The sequence below is a fragment of the Toxorhynchites rutilus genome, chromosome 2, assembly GCF_029784135.1.
Source record: "Toxorhynchites rutilus septentrionalis strain SRP chromosome 2, ASM2978413v1, whole genome shotgun sequence".
Classification (NCBI taxonomy): Eukaryota; Metazoa; Arthropoda; class Insecta; order Diptera; family Culicidae; genus Toxorhynchites; species Toxorhynchites rutilus.
Genome location: NC_073745.1, coordinates 194,573,796 through 194,596,114, shown reverse-complemented (window position 1 = coordinate 194,596,114; position 22,319 = coordinate 194,573,796). Strand labels below are relative to the sequence as shown.

The 22,319-nt window shown below is 40.5% G+C and overlaps 3 protein-coding genes across 3 annotated transcripts; all 3 read left to right on the top strand.

Annotated features, from left to right (window-relative positions):
- Nucleotides 1-315: 315 nt before the first annotated feature.
- Nucleotides 316-3,274, top strand: LOC129766567 (uncharacterized). Its single transcript, XM_055767141.1, has 2 exons — nt 316-3,207; nt 3,266-3,274. The coding sequence occupies exons 1-2, from the start codon at nt 316-318 to the stop codon at nt 3,272-3,274; spliced, it is 2,901 nt and encodes a 966-aa protein (XP_055623116.1).
- Nucleotides 3,275-3,333: 59 nt separating this feature from the next.
- Nucleotides 3,334-5,562, top strand: LOC129766566 (uncharacterized). Its single transcript, XM_055767139.1, has one exon. The coding sequence runs from the start codon at nt 3,334-3,336 to the stop codon at nt 5,560-5,562; it is 2,229 nt and encodes a 742-aa protein (XP_055623114.1).
- A 3,990-nt stretch (nt 5,563-9,552) lies between these two features.
- On the top strand, nt 9,553-12,912 carry LOC129769772 (ribonucleoside-diphosphate reductase large subunit-like). The gene is made up of 5 exons (XM_055772241.1): nt 9,553-9,717; nt 9,777-9,865; nt 9,945-10,122; nt 10,439-12,057; nt 12,139-12,912. Exons 1-5 carry the CDS (start codon nt 9,675-9,677, stop codon nt 12,700-12,702), a joined length of 2,493 nt encoding a protein of 830 aa, XP_055628216.1. The 5' UTR covers nt 9,553-9,674; the 3' UTR covers nt 12,703-12,912.
- The last annotated feature ends 9,407 nt before the right edge of the window (nt 12,913-22,319 follow it).

Below are 22,319 nucleotides of genomic sequence, written 5' to 3'. Positions count from 1 at the left end.
CACGATCCCTCGCGCAAGAGGAGTAAATCGGGAGGCTCAGAATCACGCCTTTTTGAAAAGACTAAGAAGTCAAGAATTGAAATTTGAACTCTCGCGCCAGAGAGTGAAATTGAACTCACGTGTATTCAAACGGGAATCACGTTGTAAGAGGAGATAAGACTTGGAACTCAAGCACTCATAGAAATTGATTTGAACACACGTGCATTCAAAAGGGAATCACGTTTATAAGAAAGAGATAAGACTTGAAAATTTAAGCACTCAAAAAAGATCTGAATTGAACTCACGTGTATTCAAGAAGGAATCACGTTAATTAAAATGGCTACATACGCATATAAAGCCAACCCTAATGGGCACTGCCGTCTGTGTACGGACAAAGACAAGAAAGAGGACATGGTCGCATGCGATGAATGCGATCGGTGGTTCCACATTTCATGTGTGGGACTCACATACCTACCCAAGAAAGATGAAAGGTGGGTATGCCCTAAGTGCATGAGCACAGAAAGGGAAATGATGGAACTGAAAGTCAAAGTCAGACAATCAGTTTCCGGAGACAGCTTGCAAGAAATTTTGCAAGAGAACAGAGCAGCAATGGAGGCTCTGGTAAAGTCCATGAGGACAACGAGATTCGAAGCTGAACCAGGTACAAGTTCAGCACACAATAATGACAGCATCGAAGGTCAAAATCAGGAGGCAGAGCCAGAATGGACTGTCTACCTAAAGCGACAAGCACTCATGAGCTTGCCAAAATATGGAGGTGCGGCCAGAGAATGGCCGAAATTTAAAAAGGCCTTTGATGAGACCACAAAACAAGGTCAATTTAACAGGCTTGAAAATTTGAATCGCCTGCAAACAGTGCTGTACGGGAACGCAGAGAGGAGCGTCCGACAGTTAATGATGGATCCAAATAATATGGACCAAATAATTGATAGACTAGAAGATAATTTCGGAAGACCCGAACTAGTCTATAAAGAACTACTAGCCGAACTCACCAATATCAAAAGGGAGAGTCGGAATTTGATTACCGAGATATCCGAAGCACTGGATAATCTCGTCTGTAATGTTTCTCTTATGGATAGAGAAGAATTCCTGATTGACCACCGATTGGTGGAAGAGATCATAAGGAAAATGCCCTACGGTCTACAGGTGAAGTGGACTGAAGAAATGTACGACGGGGCAAAGACTTTAGCTGATCTCAATGAGTGGCTGAAGCCTCATTCGAGAACCAATAGACTGCTGAATGGCACCAGCAGGCCGCAGCCGCGAGAAACAAGCAGACCGCAGCCGCGAGAAATTAACAGATCGCAGCCGCGAGACACGAGGCCTGAGCGTCGATTTAACGTAAATACGCATCAGGAAAATAGATCGACAATAATAAAACGCAATTGTGAAGCATGTCGGGGAAACCACAAACTCCTCGAATGCACCAGATTTAAGGCTATGAAGCCTGAAAAGCGAAATGAATTAGCCTTTAAGGCAAAGGTATGCTTGAGCTGTCTCGCATTTACAAACCATATGATGCGAGACTGCAAAAGAGCAAAACAATGTGGAATTAATGGATGTAAGTTCAAACATCATCCATTAATTCATAAATCTCATGAGAGAGAATCAAGTGATTCAAATCAGTCGGAAGGACAGCATAGTCCAGATACACAAGCAGATGGTGAGATACACAATCACCAACAACTAACAAAATCCAACGTATTCTACCAAATAGTTCCTGTGACGTTGAAAAATAATGACAAAATCATCAACACGTTCGCTTTCTTGGATGCGGGGTCATCACTCTCTCTAATAGACGAGGAGATTGCGAACAAGTTAGGGCTCAACGGAAGAATTGATCCGTTAATGCTAAAGTGGACGCAGAACGTCACGAGAAACGAACAAAACAGCCGTAGAGTTCAGGTACGAATCAACGGCAACAATGAAAAAGAATACGTCATGAAAGGAGTGAGAACGATAAAGAATCTCCAACTCCCAGAGCAAAGCTTCAACAAGGAGGTGATGGAGAAAAGGTATCCATACCTCAAGAATCTGCCGTTGAGCAGTTACAGCAGTATACGCCCGACGATATTAATTGGACTGAGTCACAGTCACTTGTTAATTCCATTCGAAAGGCGAATGAGAAAACCGAACGAGCCCACAGCGCTACGAACCAAACTTGGATGGTTCATGTTCGGCAACATATCGTCCAATGTGCAAGGCGGACACATCATGGTCATTCAGCAAGAAGATGAAATGAACAAGGCTTTGCAGAAATATTTCTCCACCGAAGACTTCGGCGTTAAGGTAGTCAAGAATCTACCAAAATCAGCTGAAGAAGAAAAGGCTGAACAAATTCTAAGAAGTACTATGAAATACAAGGATGGTAGATACGAAGTTGGACTTCTATGGAAAGATGAGGAAACGAAATTTCCAAATAGCTACAACAATGCAGCAAAGAGGCTGACAACGAGTGAGAGAACGTTAAAAAAAGACCCAGAGTTAAAAAAATGGGCAATAGAAACATTTGCGGATTACGAGAAGAAAGGCTACATCCGCAAACTGTCAGAGGAAGAAATTATGAAGCCGATATCAAGAGTGTATTATCTTCCACACTTTATTGTGCACAACAAAAATAAGTTGCCACCTAAACCAAGGTTGGTTTTCGATGCGGCGGCAAAGACACAAGGTGTATCGTTCAACACGGAACTGTTATCAGGGCCGGATGCTACTACGTCATTGTTCGGTGTTTTAGTAAGATTCCGAGAAGGAGCAATTGCTGTATGTGGAGACATCAAAGAGATGTTCCACCAAGTACGAATCCGAGCTGAAGATCAACACGCTCAGAGATTCTTATGGAGAGATTGTGATAGCAGTAAGAAACCTGATGTATACGTAATGCAGGTGATGACATTCGGATCAACCTGTTCACCGTCATGTGCACAAGCGGTTAAAAACCACAACGCAGAAAAATTCAGAAAATATTGTCCAGTGGCGACTGAAGCAATCATCAAGCAACACTACGTCGACGATTATTTGGATAGTTTCGAAGAGCTTGATAAGGCAGCAGAGATAGTACTACATGTTATGAAAATTCACGATCACGCGGGTTTCCACATCAGAAACTTTGTGTCAAACAGCAGAGAACTTCTGCAAAGTTTACCCTCGGAACGTGTACAAATTTCCGGAATCAAAATGTTCGAAGAAAAGGATTCAATGACAGAAAAGGTACTTGGTGTATATTGGAACACCACGTCTGACACACTCGGCTATCAAATCAAATTAGACAAGCTAGGAAGTGATGTTACACAAATGCTACGTTTACCAACAAAGAGAGAGGTACTAGCTTTCGTGATGAGTGTCTACGATCCACTTGGACTCATCTCAAATATAACTGTGCATGGAAGAATCCTCATGCAAAGGCTGCACATAGAAAATATAGATTGGGATGACGAAATTCCCGAGAAGTTGCAGTCAGACTGGCAACACTGGTTAGAAATTATTGAATCTGCTGATAGCGTAACGATACCAAGATACATCCTCGAAGAAAGAACAGGTGAAGTAGAACTACACACCTTTGTAGATGCTTCTGAGAAAGCATTTTGTGCATGTGTGTACGTAAGAAGTATATCTGGAAACACACCACACGTAAGACTTCTATCAGCAAAGTCTAGAGTAGCACCAGTCAAACCATTGAGCATACCACGCCTAGAGCTACAAGCGGCCGTGTTAGGAAGCCGATTAACCAAAACGATAATAGATGAAACGAGGTTGAAAATCGTCAGCAAAACATTTTGGAGTGATTCACAGACCGTATTGTCATGGATCAAGAGTCCAAAACGAAGAAGCGTATTTGTGATGCATCGAGTAGGTGAAATCCTGGAAGATAACAGGAAAAATGAATGGCGATGGGTGCCAACAGATGAAAATCCAGCCGATGAAGGCACAAAGGAAAAGCTAGGAAAATCACAATGGTTTGAGGGACCTGATTTCCTAAAGCTCTCAGAATCGTCATGGCCTTCCATTGAAGAGAAGGAAACAGACGAAGAGTTGAGAGAAACAGTGCTAGTTCACGAAGAACTAAGCAAACTTAGTTTCATCGATAAGTACAAGGAATACTCAGATTGGTGGAAATTGGTGAAGAACCTTTGTGTATTAAACAGGACAAAGGAAAGATTACGTCGTGGATATATTCCAGACATTGAGTACAAGGACTACCAAAGAGCTGAGAACGTGCTCTATAGAAAGATGCAATGGGAAGCATTTCCAACAGAGATGGAAACTTTATTCAATGGCGGAACAATATCGTCAGGACCATTGGTCAGTTACGCACCCTTCCTAGACGAGGCAGGGGTAATGAGAAGTGGAGGACGTTTGAAGAAAGCCATGTCAGTACCATGGACTACAAGAACGCCAATATTGCTCCCACAAAAGCATCCATATACATATTTGATCGTGAAAGCAACACACGAAAGATATTTCCACCACGGCGAAAACACCGTCATAGCAGCATTACGGCAGAAGTATTGGATACTGCATATAAGAACAGTATTAGCAAACGTCAAGAAGAATTGCAATAGGTGCAAAATACGACGTGCAACTCCGGTAGAGCCGATGATGGCAGATTTACCACATTTCCGCACAGAAGCGCATATACCTCCATTTACAAACTGCGGAGTAGATTACTTCGGACCTTTCGAAGTAGCGGTAAAGAGATCGCTCGAGAAGAGATGGGGCGTCATATTCACCTGTCTCTCAACAAGAGCAGTACATATTGAGATGGCAGAAAATCTCAGTACTGATGCGTTCATGGTCGTGTTAAGGAACTTCCAGAACCGAAGAGGAAAGGTCACCAGTATCTACAGCGACAACGGAACGAACTTCGTTGGAGCAGAGCGAGAGTTAAAGTCGCTAGTCAATGAAATCAACGAGAAGATGGGCAAAAATGAAGCAGCAAAAATGGAAATCCAGTGGAGATTCAACCCACCTTCAGCACCACATTTTGGAGGCGCTTGGGAGAGATTAATAAGAAACGTCAAAGTAGCACTAGCAGAGATCCTGAAAGTTTGGGGTAGGAGCAAGCCATCAGCAGCAACGTTGCAAGCTGCATTCATCCAAGCGGAATTTTTAGTCAACTCTCGACCGTTGACACACATACCAGTCTCCTGCATCGACGATGAAGTGTTGACGCCATTCCACGCGTTAATAGGAAGAGCAGGAGAGTATGCCCCACCGTATGCACCAACGACCAGTCAGTATGACACAGCGCAATGGAGACGCATTCAACATTATTCCAAGTTGTTTTGGAACCGATGGAAGAAGGAGTACTTACCAACTCTGTTAAAGCGTAATAAAAATACGCAGAAAGTAGAACCGATCAAAGTCAACGACATCGTCTTAATCACGGACGACGACGCACCACCAGGAAAATGGCTTAAAGGACGAGTCATCGAAACGTTTGTGGCGAGCGACGGGCAAGTTCGCCAAGCAAAGATCCAAACCGCGAAAGGTGTCCTGAAACGACCGGCAGTTAAAATTGCAGTACTGGACATTATCAAGGGAAATGATCCAGCCATCAACTAATCAGGAAGAAGACGTCAGTGCTCGCTACCAGAGCACCAATATCCGAAAGATGCAGCCAACTGATGTAAGCTCGAGTCAGAGCTAAGATGTATGATCCATGGACCAAGCATTGAAGAGGACATCCTTTGGAACCAGGCAACGTGCCGAAGAATTGAAATTTAAAAGTGTTTTTAAACTCTGTTAGAATATAAGGATGAATGTAAAATAAATGATGCTCCGAAAACATGTAAACAAATAGAGATATAAGTAACACAGGTAGCATAGGGTCCGTTCAGGAATTTTATAAATCGAACAAGTAGATTTATCAGGGCCGGAATGTTACGGACCCAATTTAGATAGCAAGGCCGGCCAATAAACAAAATAATGTTATTGAAGTGCAAACGAGCGCATAGAAAATTTATAGCCCAATGAATCACCAGATACGGCCATGTGATTCATCCCTTTCTTATTTTTCTTTTCCTTTTGTATAGCTTCAGACAAGCGGTGCATGACGCACCAGAAAGTAGGGACAAACAAATAAACAAATCTGTGACCCGCACGATCCTCTGAATAGATCGTATTACTCATAGTGTAGCGCAGGCATACAAGATAGGAAATCACGTGTTCATTTGAGACCGTGAGCAGGCAGCATAGACAGATAAGGCGCCTGGAATACACAAAGACAACAAGGCACCAGGCGAAAGATTATTGCTGGTAATAAGCCTGGCCTCGCCCATTATCGAATATACGAAGGGCTATAAACAAAAATAACATTTTAAGCCGACGATGAGTAATAAACTTTCTAAATTGTACCCCTCTAGCGAGAGCGACAAAGGTCCGCAGAGATAAGCGGGTAGTAATAACATGTAGGGAAATAGCAGGCAGACAATCGATATGGGCTCGGTTGTCTGAGAAGGAAAGAGAGATCTCTTCTCTCCTTTATAGTTTTAACGCCTAGGAATGAATTCTTGGGTATATATACTGGGGATTCTGGCCTAGGGAGTCAGTTCAATTTCACAGTTCAAATCAAACAGTCCAATTGTTGAGTCCATTTCAAAATTCAAATCAAACAGTTCAAATCAAACAGTTCAAATCAGAAGTCTAATTCGTTAGTTCAAAATCAAAGTTCGTAGTTCAAAGTTCAATTCGTGATCCGAAAATCCACCAAGCGTTGACAACCAGGCGTCACGCATCAGAATCCGGATACACCCAAGCGTTGGCAACCAGGCGCCACGCTATAAAAGGTATAACCAAAAGGAACAAATCCCAATCCGAAAAGCAGACCATTTGCTTCGCTTCACCGGACCGCACTGGAGCCGGAAGAGGTTGAAGTTTTGTGGCTGCCCTAGCCGGGATTTGTTCACGCAAAGGGGCTTAGCCCATAAGAGACCAACCAAGTCCAGGGAAATAGATCCCTGGCTTTAATAAATTTAAACCGTGATTCTCAGGCCTCAATTGCCGACATCTAGGGAAATAAGTTCCCTAGATTAATCACGAAGCGCTCGAGAGAGGACGAGCGAAAAGTCTTGCCTTCATAGCAAGCATCTAGGGAACTCCAGTTCCTTAGATTATATTCATAAAGAGTAAACAGTAAACTAATCCATTTTTCAGGTAGATAGGTAGGTATTCACGTAGGAGAAGAAAATAAAACAATATATTTAAAATATATATTTAACAAGAGCTGTCCCCTTTGTATAGTCCTACGTCACTCCGGTTATGTCCCCGACATTACCCACCCGTTTTTTTATGCTTAGCTTAGAACGAGCGGAGACAAAACGGGCGCTAGAATTTAATGTGTGTGTATATAGAATGAGGTGGGCATCACACACATCGCATGCACTTCGTACCAAAAGAGAATATGTGTTTGCGATGAACGCGTATGTTTTCTGAAGACTGATTGCAACGCCCTCTTCCGGATCAGCATGCATAGAATCAGTTCTAAATTTTGAAAGAAAAATCAATGAAAATCATTGAATTATATTATTGAAATTCCTAAAACCTGTAGTACTTATTCAACAATAATAATAGATAGATTATTTTTCTCAATTAGTCGCGAATGATTTTGACTCTGAAATTTGGAACTAAGAGATATGTTGACATAGAGAATATAATCAAAATCAATACCATACCCGAGACACAAACTCCAGACAAAAACCCAAAGACCCGTCCGTCTCCGTCAATTATTCTTTTCTACAATTCCTGCCGATCGTTTTCGTTGAACGCAATATCCTGGAAAAAAGGTAATGAAGATGGTAGAGTTTCGAGCGACATAGCGTGCGCTTCCATAACTATTTCTCAAATAGTGACGTCAGTCGTTGTGTTTATCTTTGATTGCCCACCACATCCATGTGAAAATACTATTTTCAGGAAGTAATTTATCAATTAAAAACGTTTTTTTTTAAAGTTCCCGCTGAATATGAGGTTAATGTGATAGTGTGCAGTGAATATTTGGGAAATCACGTCGAAAAAGACGGATAACAGTGATATCTCCATGTGCCATTTTCACTCCCCCACGTTTATAGAAACAAAGGAAGTTTCATTATTTTAACGTTATGAAGTGTATGTTTCGAAGGCTCTCAGTGTCGGTGCGTATGTTGTGAGAGAATAATCGCCAATTAATCAAAGTTTCACCGAAAATGTTACTGATTTCAAGAACAAAGCATACGAATGCTAGACCTTTTTACCACGTAAATAATCGTAATAAGCCACGATATAATTATCATCTGTTGAAAAACAAACAGTTGCATGATTTCATGAGAATGTTGGCTCAAAAAACCGTGAGAACTTTCAACATTGTTTCGTTTCTTCCATATACATTTTATTTTGAATGCAAATAATTACGACACGATATTTTGCTTGCCAATACAGATGTACTTCGCCTACTGCTCCACCTCTATATGTATATCTTTGCGTTGAACGTATGCTGATGGGTCGTTACGTTGCCGGTGTATGTGAATGTTTTCATAAGAACTGCATGGTAGAATAATTGAAGTAACGTGACGTGACGGGACGTGAACGTAACGTGGATATTGTTTGTGAATCGCAATTTAAGTGCGCTACACATACAACGTCCCGTCACCGTTCCATCAATTATTTTCTTGGACCTATTTTGCCGACGACAATGTTACACTGACCCAAAAAATTCCAGCTCCCGTAAGAACTTCTTTAGCACTGTGGCTACACACTCCGTGAGTAGCTGCTCATTTCGGTGTTGATTAGATTTTCGTTGAGTGAGTCACGCAGTTTGTTAACCTTGTTGTAGTTCGGTGACGTCGTCCGATACAGCTTTTACAGATCCAGGTTCAAGTTACACGTCGCTTTCTGTTCGAACTGCGCACGGTTCAAGTCCCGTGGTCGAGCACTGCCGATACAGCAACGAAATCAAATAATAAGCCATGAAACAAACGTTAAAATGTAATGTTTAAAAATGATTCAAAATAACTTACCTTTATTGTTGTTATCAGAACGGCGAAAATTGAAATAATTACAGATAGTTTTCCGCGGTTGCCAAGGAAGACAATTGTCAATAAGACAATTGAGTTACCGATAACACACAGTAAAATGTACCAATCGTTGGTAGGGATGTGTATTGCATCTGACATTTATATTACTAACGATCGGTACTATTTACAGAAAATATGTACATTCTACTAATGTTTGGCTTACCAAAAATTTGGTAGCTTATTTTAGTTATCTGTCTTCTGGGTGCACCGTTGTTGGTGAATGTGAATGTGACCATATGATTTTCATGGGAAATCAGTTGACATTGCTTTCGTTTACGAAAGACCTGAGAATATTTACACCTCAAACAAGCTCAAATTCCTCGCCAAAGAGAACGAATTTTCACCTTATTTATTCGCCAGAGCTTGATTTGACCACACACTACGGTTTTTTGTATTTTCTATTCATGTTGACAGTAGTGCCATCTGTTGTATCATTTTGCTCATGTTTGAATTTCCGAGAACGGAATCCCCACCTTTTGTCAACATGCGACGAAGCGGGAAAATAAGCATCGGTCCACTCATTCGTTAAATGTCCCTCAAAGTGTGAAGACTGAATTCAATTAAATTGTTATCCGTTCAATATTTGCGTTTCTCTTTCAACTTGTTTCAACAATCTATACTGCTTCAAAGATGGTTCGAACGAAATCAATTAAAAACTATGTATTCAAGCGAGGTATGTGTTTGTTGTGCAATTTGATGATTTGGCTATTGAATCCATTCTTTACCCAATAGACGGCCGTAAGGAGGAGGTCCATTTGGATAAGATTACATCCCGGATTCAGAAGCTCTGTTATGGCCTTAATATGGACTTCGTTAACCCGGTATGTTAGAAAGATCCCGAAAACGATTGAAACGAAAAAATTATTTTCGTAAATTGTGTTTAATTTCCTTGTCCAAAAGATTGCCATCACGCTGAAAGTTATCAACGGTCTTTACACTGGCGTGACAACACAGGAGCTGGACAATCTGGCGGCCGAAACGGCCGCAACATTGACCACAGAACATGCCGATTATGCTATTCTAGCTGCTCGATTAGCGGTATCGAATCTACACAAGGAAACTAAAAAACATTTCTCCGGTAGGTACTTATGCGGAACAGCCACATGATATGCTAAGTGTCGTTTTCAGGAAAACTCATGTTTAGGCTGAAGCTATCATTTATCTCTCAACTTGTGTTGTCATCGGCATTTCAATTTGTTCTACGAATGCATGCGATAAGCGAAAGCTTTTTGTTTGGGTTTTCACACAGCCCGCGTTCACCACTGCGGATAACGAAAACAGCTCAATTAACATATTGTTTTAATTACTTAAATAAAGCATTCTCTGAAACTGCGGATGCACGCCAGACGACGTTATGTCTAGAGATTTCCAAATTAAAAATATTTTCATTCCAGACGTAATGCATGATTTGTACTCGATGGAAAATGAACACCTGAAAATTAAATCACCCATGATCTCAGAGTTCCATTACAAGGTGATTATGGACAATGCTGAAAGACTGAACTCGGCCATTGTTTACGACAGAGATTTCGGTTATAATTACTTCGGATTTAAAACTCTCGAACGATCGTATTTACTCAAAATCAAGGGCAAAATTGTTGAACGTCCGCAGCATATGTTGATGCGGGTGTCAATCGGAATTCATGGTGAAGATATTGATGCCGCAATTGAAACATACAATCTGCTGTCGGAGAGATACTTCACCCATGCTTCTCCGACTATGTTTGCAGCGGCCACTCCTAGGCCGCAGCTGTCGTCGTGTTTCTTGTTAACTATGAGTGAGGATAGCATTGAAGGAATTTATGATACCTTGAAGAGATGTGCTTTGATTTCGAAGTCGGCCGGAGGCATTGGGTTGAATATACACTGTATTCGAGCGAAAGGAACCTATATCGCGGGCACAAACGGTATATCCAATGGGCTGGTGCCAATGTTGAGAGTTTATAACAACACTGCTAGATATGTTGATCAGGGTGGAAATAAAAGGCCGGGAGCATTTGCTGTTTACCTGGAACCGTGGCATGGAGATATATTTGAGTTTTTGGATCTGAAGAAAAACACTGGCAAAGAAGAGGTGCGAGCGAGGGATTTATTCTACGCACTTTGGATCCCTGACTTGTTTATGAAGCGTGTAGAGGCTAATGAAGAATGGAGTTTGATGTGTCCTCATGAATGTCCGGGGCTGGCGGATGCCTGGGGTGTTGAATTTGAAAAGTTGTACACATCTTACGAGGAGGCTGGACGATTCATTCGTAAAGTCAACGCTCAAGATCTGTGGTATGCGATAATTGAATCTCAAGTGGAAACTGGGGTTCCCTATATGCTATACAAAGATGCCTGCAACCGGAAAAGCAATCAACAAAATGTCGGAACTATCAAGTGCTCGAATCTTTGCACAGAAATCGTAGAATATTCGTCGAAAGATGAGATAGCAGTTTGCAATCTTGCCTCCATAGCTCTCAATATGTTTGTCAAACCAGACAAGTCTTACGACTTCCTAAAACTAAAGGATGTTGCAAAAACTGTGACAAAAAATCTTAACAAAATCATCGATGTTAACTACTACCCAGTGCCAGAAGCTAAACGGTCAAATATGCGCCACCGTCCAATAGGTATTGGTGTGCAAGGCATGGCGGACGCGTTCATCCTAATGCGTTATCCTTATGAAAGTGAAGAAGCCCAGAAGCTAAATCAACAAGTATTCGAAACCATTTACTATGGGGCATTGGAAGCCAGTTGTGAACTAGCTGAGAAAGAAGGTCCCTATGAAACATACGAAGGATGCCCGGTTAGCAAGGGGATACTGCAGTACGATATGTGGAATAAAACACCATCGGATCTCTGGGACTGGAGAGCGTTGAAGGAAAAGATTGCCAAGCATGGTGTTCGCAACTCGCTTCTGTTAGCACCGATGCCAACGGCATCAACAGCGCAAATTCTCGGAAATAATGACTCGTTCGAACCTTACACCTCCAACATATATAACCGAAGAGTGTTGTCTGGTGAATTTCAGGTGAGATAAACCGGGACACATTTTGGCAACAAATCATCATGAGTTGAAAATTTTCCTTTTTTTTCCTTTTCTCCTGCACAGATTGTAAACCATCATCTTCTTAAGGACCTCACCGAGCTGGACCTGTGGGATGAAGACATGAAGAACAAAATTATCGCTTGCAATGGTTCCATCCAAAGTATCGAGGAAATTCCTGAACACATCAGGAAGTTGTACAAGACCGTGTGGGAAATTTCGGTTAGAACCAGTATCAATATGGCCGTCGACCGGGGAGCGTTCATCGATCAGTCGCAGTCGTTCAACATTCACGTGGCGGAACCAAATTACGGCGTATTGTCTTCGATTCATTTTTACGGCTGGAAGATGGGACTCAAAACGGGAATGTACTACTTGCGCACGAAACCAGCTGCGAATGCCATCCAATTTACGGTTGATAAAAGCAAGCTTAGCCAAAACAACAGCGTAGTTGCAGCATCTCCGTCGAAAATTAATGGCAGTAGTACACAAGAGAAGTTAAATGCATCCAATGCAACGGCGGACACTTCCCAGCATCTGAACGGCTCGTATTCCGAACGAAACAAGAAGATGGCTGAGATGGTGTGTTCTTTGGAGAATAAAGACGAGTGTATGATGTGTGGTTCGTAGAAAATTTATATCGCAACATTTTTAATACATTCAAACAGATAAAGCGTTGACGCTGAAAGCTACGAGAAATAATTGTTTTAAGGTTTTATCCACAGCTCCATTTGTCCATTCGTCGTTTTTCATCTATATAGGAATTATCATCATGTTATGTAAGCATTTAGTTCATTGATTGTATTATACGTATGAATATAACCTTTTATTTCAAAACTATTTCTAAAAGGCATATTTTAAATTATTTCCATATTACTAGAGATGAAACGGATATTCGGTAACTATACGGTCGAATACCGGATATAAGAGAAAAATCAATAAAAACTAGATAAATCATATTTTTTTCAAAGTCAAATTAATATTAACTCACATTATTAAACTCTGTTGAGAGTTATTCATTCTAGGGGTAGTGGGGGCAAATTGATCACCGGCTTGTTTGGTAGTACACTCTGTCCAACTACTATAAGACTGTTGAGAAGCAAACCGAAGCAATCACTTGGAGATGATATTCATTTGAAATTTAGTAGTAGGCTTTGCGTTACAACAGTAGCTATATAAGTCTCCCTGAAATTATATTATATCTTAGAGACGAATGAACTGAAAAAGTTTAAAGTCTCTATAATACAATACCATTACCATTACCATATTATATCTCTTTTGCCAATAAACCTTTGCTACGTTAACACTTCAACTCATTAGGTTGTGGACCCAGTTACGTGGTAACCATAGCAACGTGGTTTGTTTGGCGTAGTTCAACACGCGAAGATTTTTTTTTTCACGCGCAAGGTGAAAAAATTCGGTACGGTTGTTCGGTTCGAAGTAAGTTCAGTTACGGAATTTCGGACGGATTCTGACAGCTGGAAGCGGAATGGAGGAGGAAAGAACGCAGCGAGTCTACCTTTTTGACGGAACTAATTTTTCAAATTGGAGATTCAGGATGGAAGCCTATCTTGAAGAGTTGGGATTGATGCGCTGTATCCCGAAGAGCCTGGAACAAGAGGAGTTTTTCCCCGATTTGGAAGCGGACTCGGCGGCACTGAAAACGCAGAAGGAGCAACAGCGTGAAAAACGGAAGTAGCAGGATGCGAAGTGCAAGTCCATCCTCATTCACAAAATCGCGGATTCGCACCTCGATTTCATCAAGGGGAAGACCACGCCGAAGGAAATTTGGTTCACGTTGGAGCGTTTGTTCGAGAAGAAAGGCGTCGCTGGCATCTTTTATCTGTTGAAGCAAATGTCCGTGATGCGGTACGACGAAAGTCGCCCTTTAAAATCGTGATGGAGACTACTGCACGCCACAGCAAAATGGCATTGCGGGGCGTATTAACCGAACCATCATGGAACGATCTCGAGCAATGTTGGACGATTCCGGGTTCAAACGGCACATGTGGAACGAGGCTGTACTAGCAGCAGTGTACGCAATCAACAGAAGTCCAACGTCGGCGTTAGAAGAACCGGTGACCCCCTTCGAGAAGTGGTATGGACATAGGCCGAATGTGTCGAAGATCCGTGTGTTTGGCAGCAAAGCATTCGTTCACATTCCGAAGGAGAAAAGAAGCAAGCTGGACGACAATAGCAAGGTGTGCTATTTCGTTGGATATGCCGTCAACGGGTATCGGTTGTGGGACTCGAAAAAGCGAAATAATTTTGTATCCCGCGACGTAGTGGTGGAAGAAAGCAAGCCTGAAAAGTCACCAGTCTACACGTCGGACCATCTGGTGTCCGATAAGGACGAAACACACATTAACGAAGAACAAGAATCAGAAAAAAAAAAGATGAAGCCAGAGCATTGCGGCGCGGTAATAGGAATTGGAAACAGTCACAAAAATTAGCTGACTATCATCTGCTCGGAACGTTTGCCCTGAATGCGGAAACTTATTGTCAAAATCTCCCGGATATCATCGACGAGGCGAAGGAGCGAGACGATTGGCCGGAGTGGAAACTGGCAATCATCGATGAATTGAAGTCACTAGAGAAGAATAACACTTGGGAGCTGGTTGACCCTTCCCAGTGGCTGTCGTGCTTTGCCATGCAAATGGGTCTTCAAGATCAAGTACAACGACGATGATACGGTGAACAAGTACAAGTCACGATTGGTTGCAAAGGGGTGTTCCCAACGGCACGAACTGGATTACCAGGAAACATATGCGGCAGAAGTTCGAATGAGCACCGTTCGAACGTTGTTTTCTGTCGCTGTTCAGCGGGGTAGCATATTCATCAAATGGACGTGCGGACCGCCTTTTTGAACGGAACGCTGTCGGAGACGGTCTACATGCGGCAACCCCCAGGATTTGAGAGGGATAAGAAAACAAAATTCTGCAAGCTCAACAAATCGCTGTATGGGTTGAAGCAGGCACCAAGGAGCTGGAATGAGCGGTTCAACAAGTTTATGGAGAAGCTCTTGTTTCAACGGTCGAAGTATGATAGCTGCCTCTACACACAAACGGGAAGGAAGTTGCAGATTTATATCGTTCCGTACGTGGACGATATTATCCTTGCGTCCACTTCGTTGGAGGAGCTAATTCGAGTCAAGCGGATGCTGTCTGACGAGATTGACATGACGGATCTTCAAGATCTGAACTACTTCTTGGGCCTGCGGATCGAGAACAACAGAACAACAGATTTATGTCGACCCATACGTGGACGATATTATTCTTGCGTCCACTTCGTTGGAGGAGCTAATTCGAGTCAAGCGGATGCTGTCTGACGAGATTGACATGACGGATCTTCAAGATCTGAACTACTTCTTGGGCCTGCGGATCGAGGAACAACAGGATCGAGAACAACAGGAACGGTTTGGCATGGAGTCGTGCAAACCATCTTCAACGCCACTGGAGCCAAATGCGAAACTGGAGCAGCTTCGCGATGGCCAGGAATCGTACAAGTGTCCCTATCGTGAGCTGACGGGATGTCTTACGTATCTCATGCTGGCGACTCGTCCAGACATCTGTGCCACGGTAAATCTTCTCAGCCGGTACCAGAACGCACCATCGGAGGAACATTGGAAGGCCCTCAAACGAGTTTTGCGCTACCTTCGAGAGACGAAGGATTTTTCTCGTAAAGAGAAGAGCAGTCCGCTATTTGGATTCGCGGACGCAGATTGGGGGAGCGATGTCAACGATAGGAGGTCTACATCTGGATTCTGCCTCAAAATGTTCGGTAATACGGTAACATGCGTTACCGACAAGCAAGCAACAGTGTCACTATCCTCAATCGAGGCGGAATATGTGGCGCTGAGTCAAGCAGCATGCGAGACAATTTGGCTTCGTAACCTCGCAACGGAGTTTGGAGTTGTCCTGAAGTCACCTTTCATCATCTACGAGGACAATCAATCCTGCATCCAGATTGCGAATGAACCAAGGGACCAGAAACGTCTCAAGCACATCGACATCCGGTACAACTTTGTACGAGAGCGCATCGAAAATCAAGAAATCGAGCTGCGGTACATTCCAACTGAAAATCAGGTCGCTGACATTCTCACCAAGGGTCTTCCGGCAGAGAGCTTCAAGAAGCATCGTCACACGCTTGGTTTGAGAGGGGGTGTTGAGAAGCAAACCGAAGCAATCACTTGGAGATGATATTCATTTGAAATGTAGTAGTAGGCTTTGCGTTACAACAGTAGCTCTATAAGTCTCTCTGAAATTATATTCTATCTCTTTTGCCAATAAACCTTTGCTACTTCAACACTTCAACTCATTAAAGACCACCCTGATTCTATTTCGTTGCAACACAAACAGTTAGAATTTCAACAAGATACATTCATACATTGTTGAATGCTTAGAATAAAGTATATTTAACGTCAAATTCGTTCACAAGAGTTGTTTGTTTATTTATTGTGCTTAAATATGATAATTCCAGCTGTCCAGTTTCTATAAGACCATTCCAAAATTCATAAGTATTATCAATGAAAAACTCAAAACGATCGGCCGATTTACATGTCAATAATTGCCATTTCGGCTAATAATCTGGAAAATTCGTGTTGGAATACTATTTACCAAATGTTGCTGAACGATTTTCTCGATATTTTTTTCCACGTTTCCGGAATTGTGACCATTTGCTCTTCAATCGTGGTGTACCGTTTTGCCTCAGTGTAGATTCTGCGTACAAGGATCCCCCTAAGATTTTCAACAGGATTCAAATCTGGAGAGCGAGCCGACCAGTCCAAAAAAGTTTTCGGTTCTTAATCCATTGCTTAGTTACCTTGTTGATATGAATATGATATGATATGTGATTTTTTGTGACGATTTCTAGGCAGAAACGATAGGAGAGAGGATTCCAGAACATGTATGTAATCCTTGAATGATGTGAAAGCTATCTTGAGCTTTCCGTTTGCACAGAATCCCGCCCAAACCATGCCCGAGCCTCCACCAAAATTTCTGGTTGAAAAATACAGTTCCTTCTTCCGTAAATCACGCCAGTACTCGTTGAAACCATCTACTCGTTGCTTCATTCCTCCTGAGACCACATTTAGGCGACTTCTTCAGGGGGCGGCTGTGCTCATGCACTTCACGAGTCTTCAACGCTGATTATTGTTGATCCTACCCTTTTTCTCTGTATTTTTATTCACAATTGGTTATTCTACACTGCGCTTATGTCCAATGTCCACAGCTATTCTCGTGGGGTATGCGCCGGTTTGATGACATCCTCCTAGACGCTCGCTCCGTCGAAACGACCCTCACAGTGATCAGTTTACCCATCGAGACGTGTACCGATTAGGAATTGCCCTCCAACATGACGCGCACTCCGTCACAGCTGCTCTCGTGGGGTGCCATCCGTTAGAGCAGTCCTCGCCAGTGTTGCCACACGTACAGATTTATCTGGAAAGGTATAGTTTTTTTTTCATTATTTTTTGTTCAGATACTGTACGGTACAGATTTTCGTCAAAAAGTAAAAAAAGTTGGTACAGATTTTCGCACAGAGTGCAAACCACGTCTGACACGTTCGCTCAGTTGGAGCATAGTCACCATAAACTTCCACCAAAATGCGATGACTTTCCGCAGCTTTTTTATTCATATTGAAGTAATGAAGTAACACTCCCCGCAAAAACACTCTCGTTGGTACGAAATTCGACGTATTCGAAGTGGCAAAAAACTATGTTGTTTACGCTTCAACTTTTTGACACATACTGAAAAAGATGCGCAAAAACACTCTCGTTGCCACAAAATTTGACAGCGATAGCATCCCAACGAATGTCTGGAATAATAATCAAGTTACGTGATCTGTTGTAAATCCGAAGAAGCTTACAGGTACACCTAATAATTCTATCGTTCAGAATAAAAAAAAACCCCTAACATTTTGCGAGAAGTAAAATTGAATTATAATGTATAATATAATATAATTATTTAATTTCAGTATCTCATTTAATTTAATTGATAGGAATTGACATGGACATGTTAAGTTGCATTAATTTCAACGTCAGAAGGAGAAATCTGCGTAACCACGAATTTCTCCGCCTTCCAACTGCACGAACTAATTACTCTCACCATGAGCCGTCGTCTTAGACAAGCTCAAACGTTATAAGGTTAAGACAATTAGTTAAGTAGTTAGTATCATTAGGGTTCAATGTCAACCTGTTGATAAATACAGTTAACTCTCCCTAACTCGATATCCAAAGGGACCATCGAGTTAGGGAGGTATCGAGATACAGAACATTTTTTCCTAATTTTTTTTATGTCTCAAATTGTCATATACTAGGGTAAGTGTCCCAATTATGGTATGAATTTGAATTTTTGATTCATTCCCTTAAAGTGAAAAAACACCTTTCTCATATAAAAAAAATATTTTTTCCAGAATCTTTCAGGAGGTGATAGACGGTTATATTTCACGAAAAAAATCCTTCTACGCATATGTTGGAATTTCAACGATGACAGACTTATAGAACTTTTTCTTTGTTTCGGATTCTGTTGGCTCAAACTGACTACATTGAACAGTATGCTACGTAATCCGATTTTGTTGCTTTCATTTGAAAGATGAGAAAATTTAGTACAGGATATTGTAGTGGAACATCTAAATTAGTGGATTAAACATTTTTGAAGTGGAAAATTTAAAAGTTTTTTTTATATTTGTAATTATTAATTTTATCCTAAAAATTCATACTAAACTTGATTGTTTCTATCAATTAAATTAAAGCTCTCTAACCTCTCTACAATTTGTTCTTTGACGCCCAACTTCTATCTCTCTTAATTTCGCTACAATATCGATATAAACAATTCCTGATGAAGATTCAATCAAAATCTTCAAAAATCGCGATTTTTAACCCACTGTACTTATAAAAGCCACTTAAATTTCACCTTAATGCTGAAAGGTTAATTTTTTTTCTTGAAATTATTCATATTTGAATTATAAAAAAAACTTTTTTTTCAAACTGTATACAATCAAGTCCTAAATTTTACATAATCGAATCATGTATAATCGAGTCCGACTTGCATGAGGCACTAGGTTAACAAAGAAAATATTGATTAAGTATGTTACTCAAACTGAATTATAACTATCACGCAGGAACTGTTCAATCACAAAGAAATGTTCGAATAGTTTCACAGGAACATTTTCAGTTGATTTCAATATTCCGGACATATTCTTCAGGTTTGATTAAACGTTCGAATTAACATCTCAATAGAACTACTATCTTCAGTGTTTTTCTCAGGTTTTTCAACACTTTCCAGTATATCGGTATCTGGCATCAGATCACAGCAAATCACGTTTTGGTCCTTTTTGCACTAATTATTAAAAGACATTGAGCAATCGAACGGTATTGTACCGTCGACATCGCTCACGACACATTAATTATGCCAGCGAAATATCACTCCCGTCCATGTTGGTTGTGCTTTAAAGTTAGGATTTCCCAATTTCTGGACAAATTCTCAAGCCATATCCCGAAGAATAGAAGAGGGGTAAATTATTTTGTCTAGCTTGACAAGACAAAAATTCATTGACCGCTCTAGCTTCTCGATTCTGACCAACCTTATATGCTTTTGGTCTAGATACAATTTTCCATTCCGATTCCATTTTTACTTTAGTTTGAGTAGTGTTGATACTGCACTTTGTGCAATACTGAAATTATTTGCAGCTTCAGACCCCTTCCGTCCATATTTTTCGACCTGCTCGATGATGCTCAAACCTTGCGCAATGGTTAGCGTTTTGATTGTTCGCTTGAAAGGTTTCTCGTGGTTTTCCATACTTGAAAAGAAATTGTTTGATGACACGAACACTCCGTCTTCACTTTCATTTAAATCTGAGGTAATAACGCACAAAAACATGTACGCGAAAATCAATCGAGTTAGGGAGGTGAAAATCCATGGAAAATTGAATCAAAACACATCGAGTAAGAGAGGCATCGAGTTAGGGAGGTATCGTGTTATGGAGAGAAGAATGCTTGTAAAATCGAAGGTGCCATGAAATCCATCGAGTTAGGGAAAATATCGAAATACAGAACATCGAGTTAGGGAGAGTTGACTGTAGTTAAATAAATAAATGAACAATGAAGTTCAATACGGTTAAAATGAATAATAACACATAAAAAATTACTAACTTTGAAGTTTTTCACTTCCAAAACGTTATTTAGATCCACTAATTTAGATGTTTCACAACTATACTCTGTACTAAATTTTCTCTTCTTTCTAATGGAAGCAAATGAATCATCTTCTGTAGCATACTTTTTAATGTGGCGCCAGTTTGAGGCAACTGCTCAGCAAACGTTAAATCGCATAACAAGCGTATATATAACATCATATGCCCTAAAATTTGGTTGGCATATAATGCGCCTAACTGGCATATGCCTGCAAAAGTGGAGGCCATATACATACATGGCAAATGCTTACCGAATTTGTTTGGATGAATATGCAACTTTGACCTGCTATAATAGATACTTTTGTCATACTCATATACGATTTATTACAGACATAGAAAAAAATACAAATGGCGCAAAATATTTTCGTGAAATGTTTAATATAGCCTCACGAATCGCCATTTTTATATATGAGTTATTATGTTTGTAGAAATAATAATTGTTTGATTGACTTGTGTTGGGAGTGTAATATGAATGTTTGAAATGGCACAGATTGATGTTTGGTGAAAACTGCTCCGATGTGGGTTCGAACTCCGGTCGTCTGGATTATGATCCACCAGCTATCTCCCGCGGCTATCTAAACTTTAATTCAACATCGGTTAAAACTTTCGAGTGCATCATCATTTCATTGACATTTCAATATGATGTAATATGTTCTTTATTAGGATCTAATATGATTTTCTTCAGCATGCAACACGATTCACTACAGTACTGAATCGATTCAAATTATACGCTTATACGACACACAAACTGCATCAGCGTAATATACGCATATTATGCGGATTAAATATATTTTACGACAATGTGCATCATAAAATTGATGTTTATTATACCGAATTGCGACTTAATTTGATAATGGTATATAAAATCGAGTTTTTACATTTAATGCGATTTCAAATACACACGATACATACTTTGATTGATATTATATGCGATTATGATTTATTCGGATTTCTTGTAAGACTTGGCACGTGCAAAATTATACGATTTAATGTTTGCTGGGAGAGTCCGAAACAAACAAAAAGTTCTATAACTCTATCATTGTTGAAATTCGAACATATGCGTCGAAGTATTTTTTAATCAAATATGATCATTTCCCTTTATTTGTTGCGTGGACTGCTTTCTTTGTTATAAAGCCGCTACGAAAGCTTCTTTCTTTTCGAGCTTATTTATTGCACGCGATCACACACTAATTATTGTACAACATTTAAAACTTTATTACACGTTACATTTACACAAGACGAACTCTTTTATTTGACATTAACACTACATTTATTCTACTCAACTACTTTTAATTCTAACATTCAAAAGCTGAGAGAGAGTATCATGGATGACGCGCCTTTTTATATTGTAACAATGTTACGACAGTAGAGTAATTTCGTACTGCTCCAAATGATCGGCACCTATTGGCGATCTAACGTACAAATCTACACCTAGGCGGCGCTGCGGTGAAAGTGATGATGGTTTTAAATTTTGCCATGTGAGCTTATGGAAGGTTTGTAGTTCTTTCCATAAATTACAATGTTATAATCATAAAAGATTATTTGATTGCGATGAGTTTGTAAGAAATTCAATTCTGCGCAATTTTATATATAACATGTTATTTATTTACCTCTTTCAGTAGTGAAAACTATAAAAATGTTGACAATGGTTGAATTAAAGAAGGAAATTCGAGAGCACCATCAAACACAAGTAGAAAAGTGCACGATTCCTGCATGTGAGAACTACCTTGGAAAGCCCGGAAGTAAAATATACGTGTTTTGTTTTCGAGTTTTAGGTTACATTAGCATCATTTTCTTAGTTCAAAAACAAAATCCAGATGTCTCACCGATCGTTTACGTTTTGCGTTAGATCGCCAATAGTCTTTTTCGTATCATACAATGACTTTAAGGGGATGAATCAAAAATTAAATTCTTTTTTTATATTTATTAAATTAGGCAGTAAAACGTACTACTCTCTTCAGTAGTTGAAACAGAAGTGAAAAATTTTTATTTCCTAATTTATTACATGGTTGCTGTGTTTGAATCTTCGGTCTGAACGCCTACTACTTCTAACACTCCTC

Bases quoted from the DNA above. Each gene is read 5' to 3' on its own strand.
- LOC129769772 (XM_055772241.1), top strand. From the start codon at position 9,675: ATGGTTCGAACGAAATCAATTAAAAACTATGTATTCAAGCGAG. The intron at 9,718-9,776 runs GTATGTGTTTGT...TTTACCCAATAG, and splicing joins AAACTATGTATTCAAGCGAG to ACGGCCGTAAGGAGGAGGTC. The intron at 12,058-12,138 runs GTGAGATAAACC...TCTCCTGCACAG, and splicing joins TGTTGTCTGGTGAATTTCAG to ATTGTAAACCATCATCTTCT.
- LOC129766566 (XM_055767139.1), top strand. From the start codon at position 3,334: ATGAGTGTCTACGATCCACTTGGACTCATCTCAAATATAACTGTGCAT.
- LOC129766567 (XM_055767141.1), top strand. From the start codon at position 316: ATGGCTACATACGCATATAAAGCCAACCCTAATGGGCACTGCCGTCTG.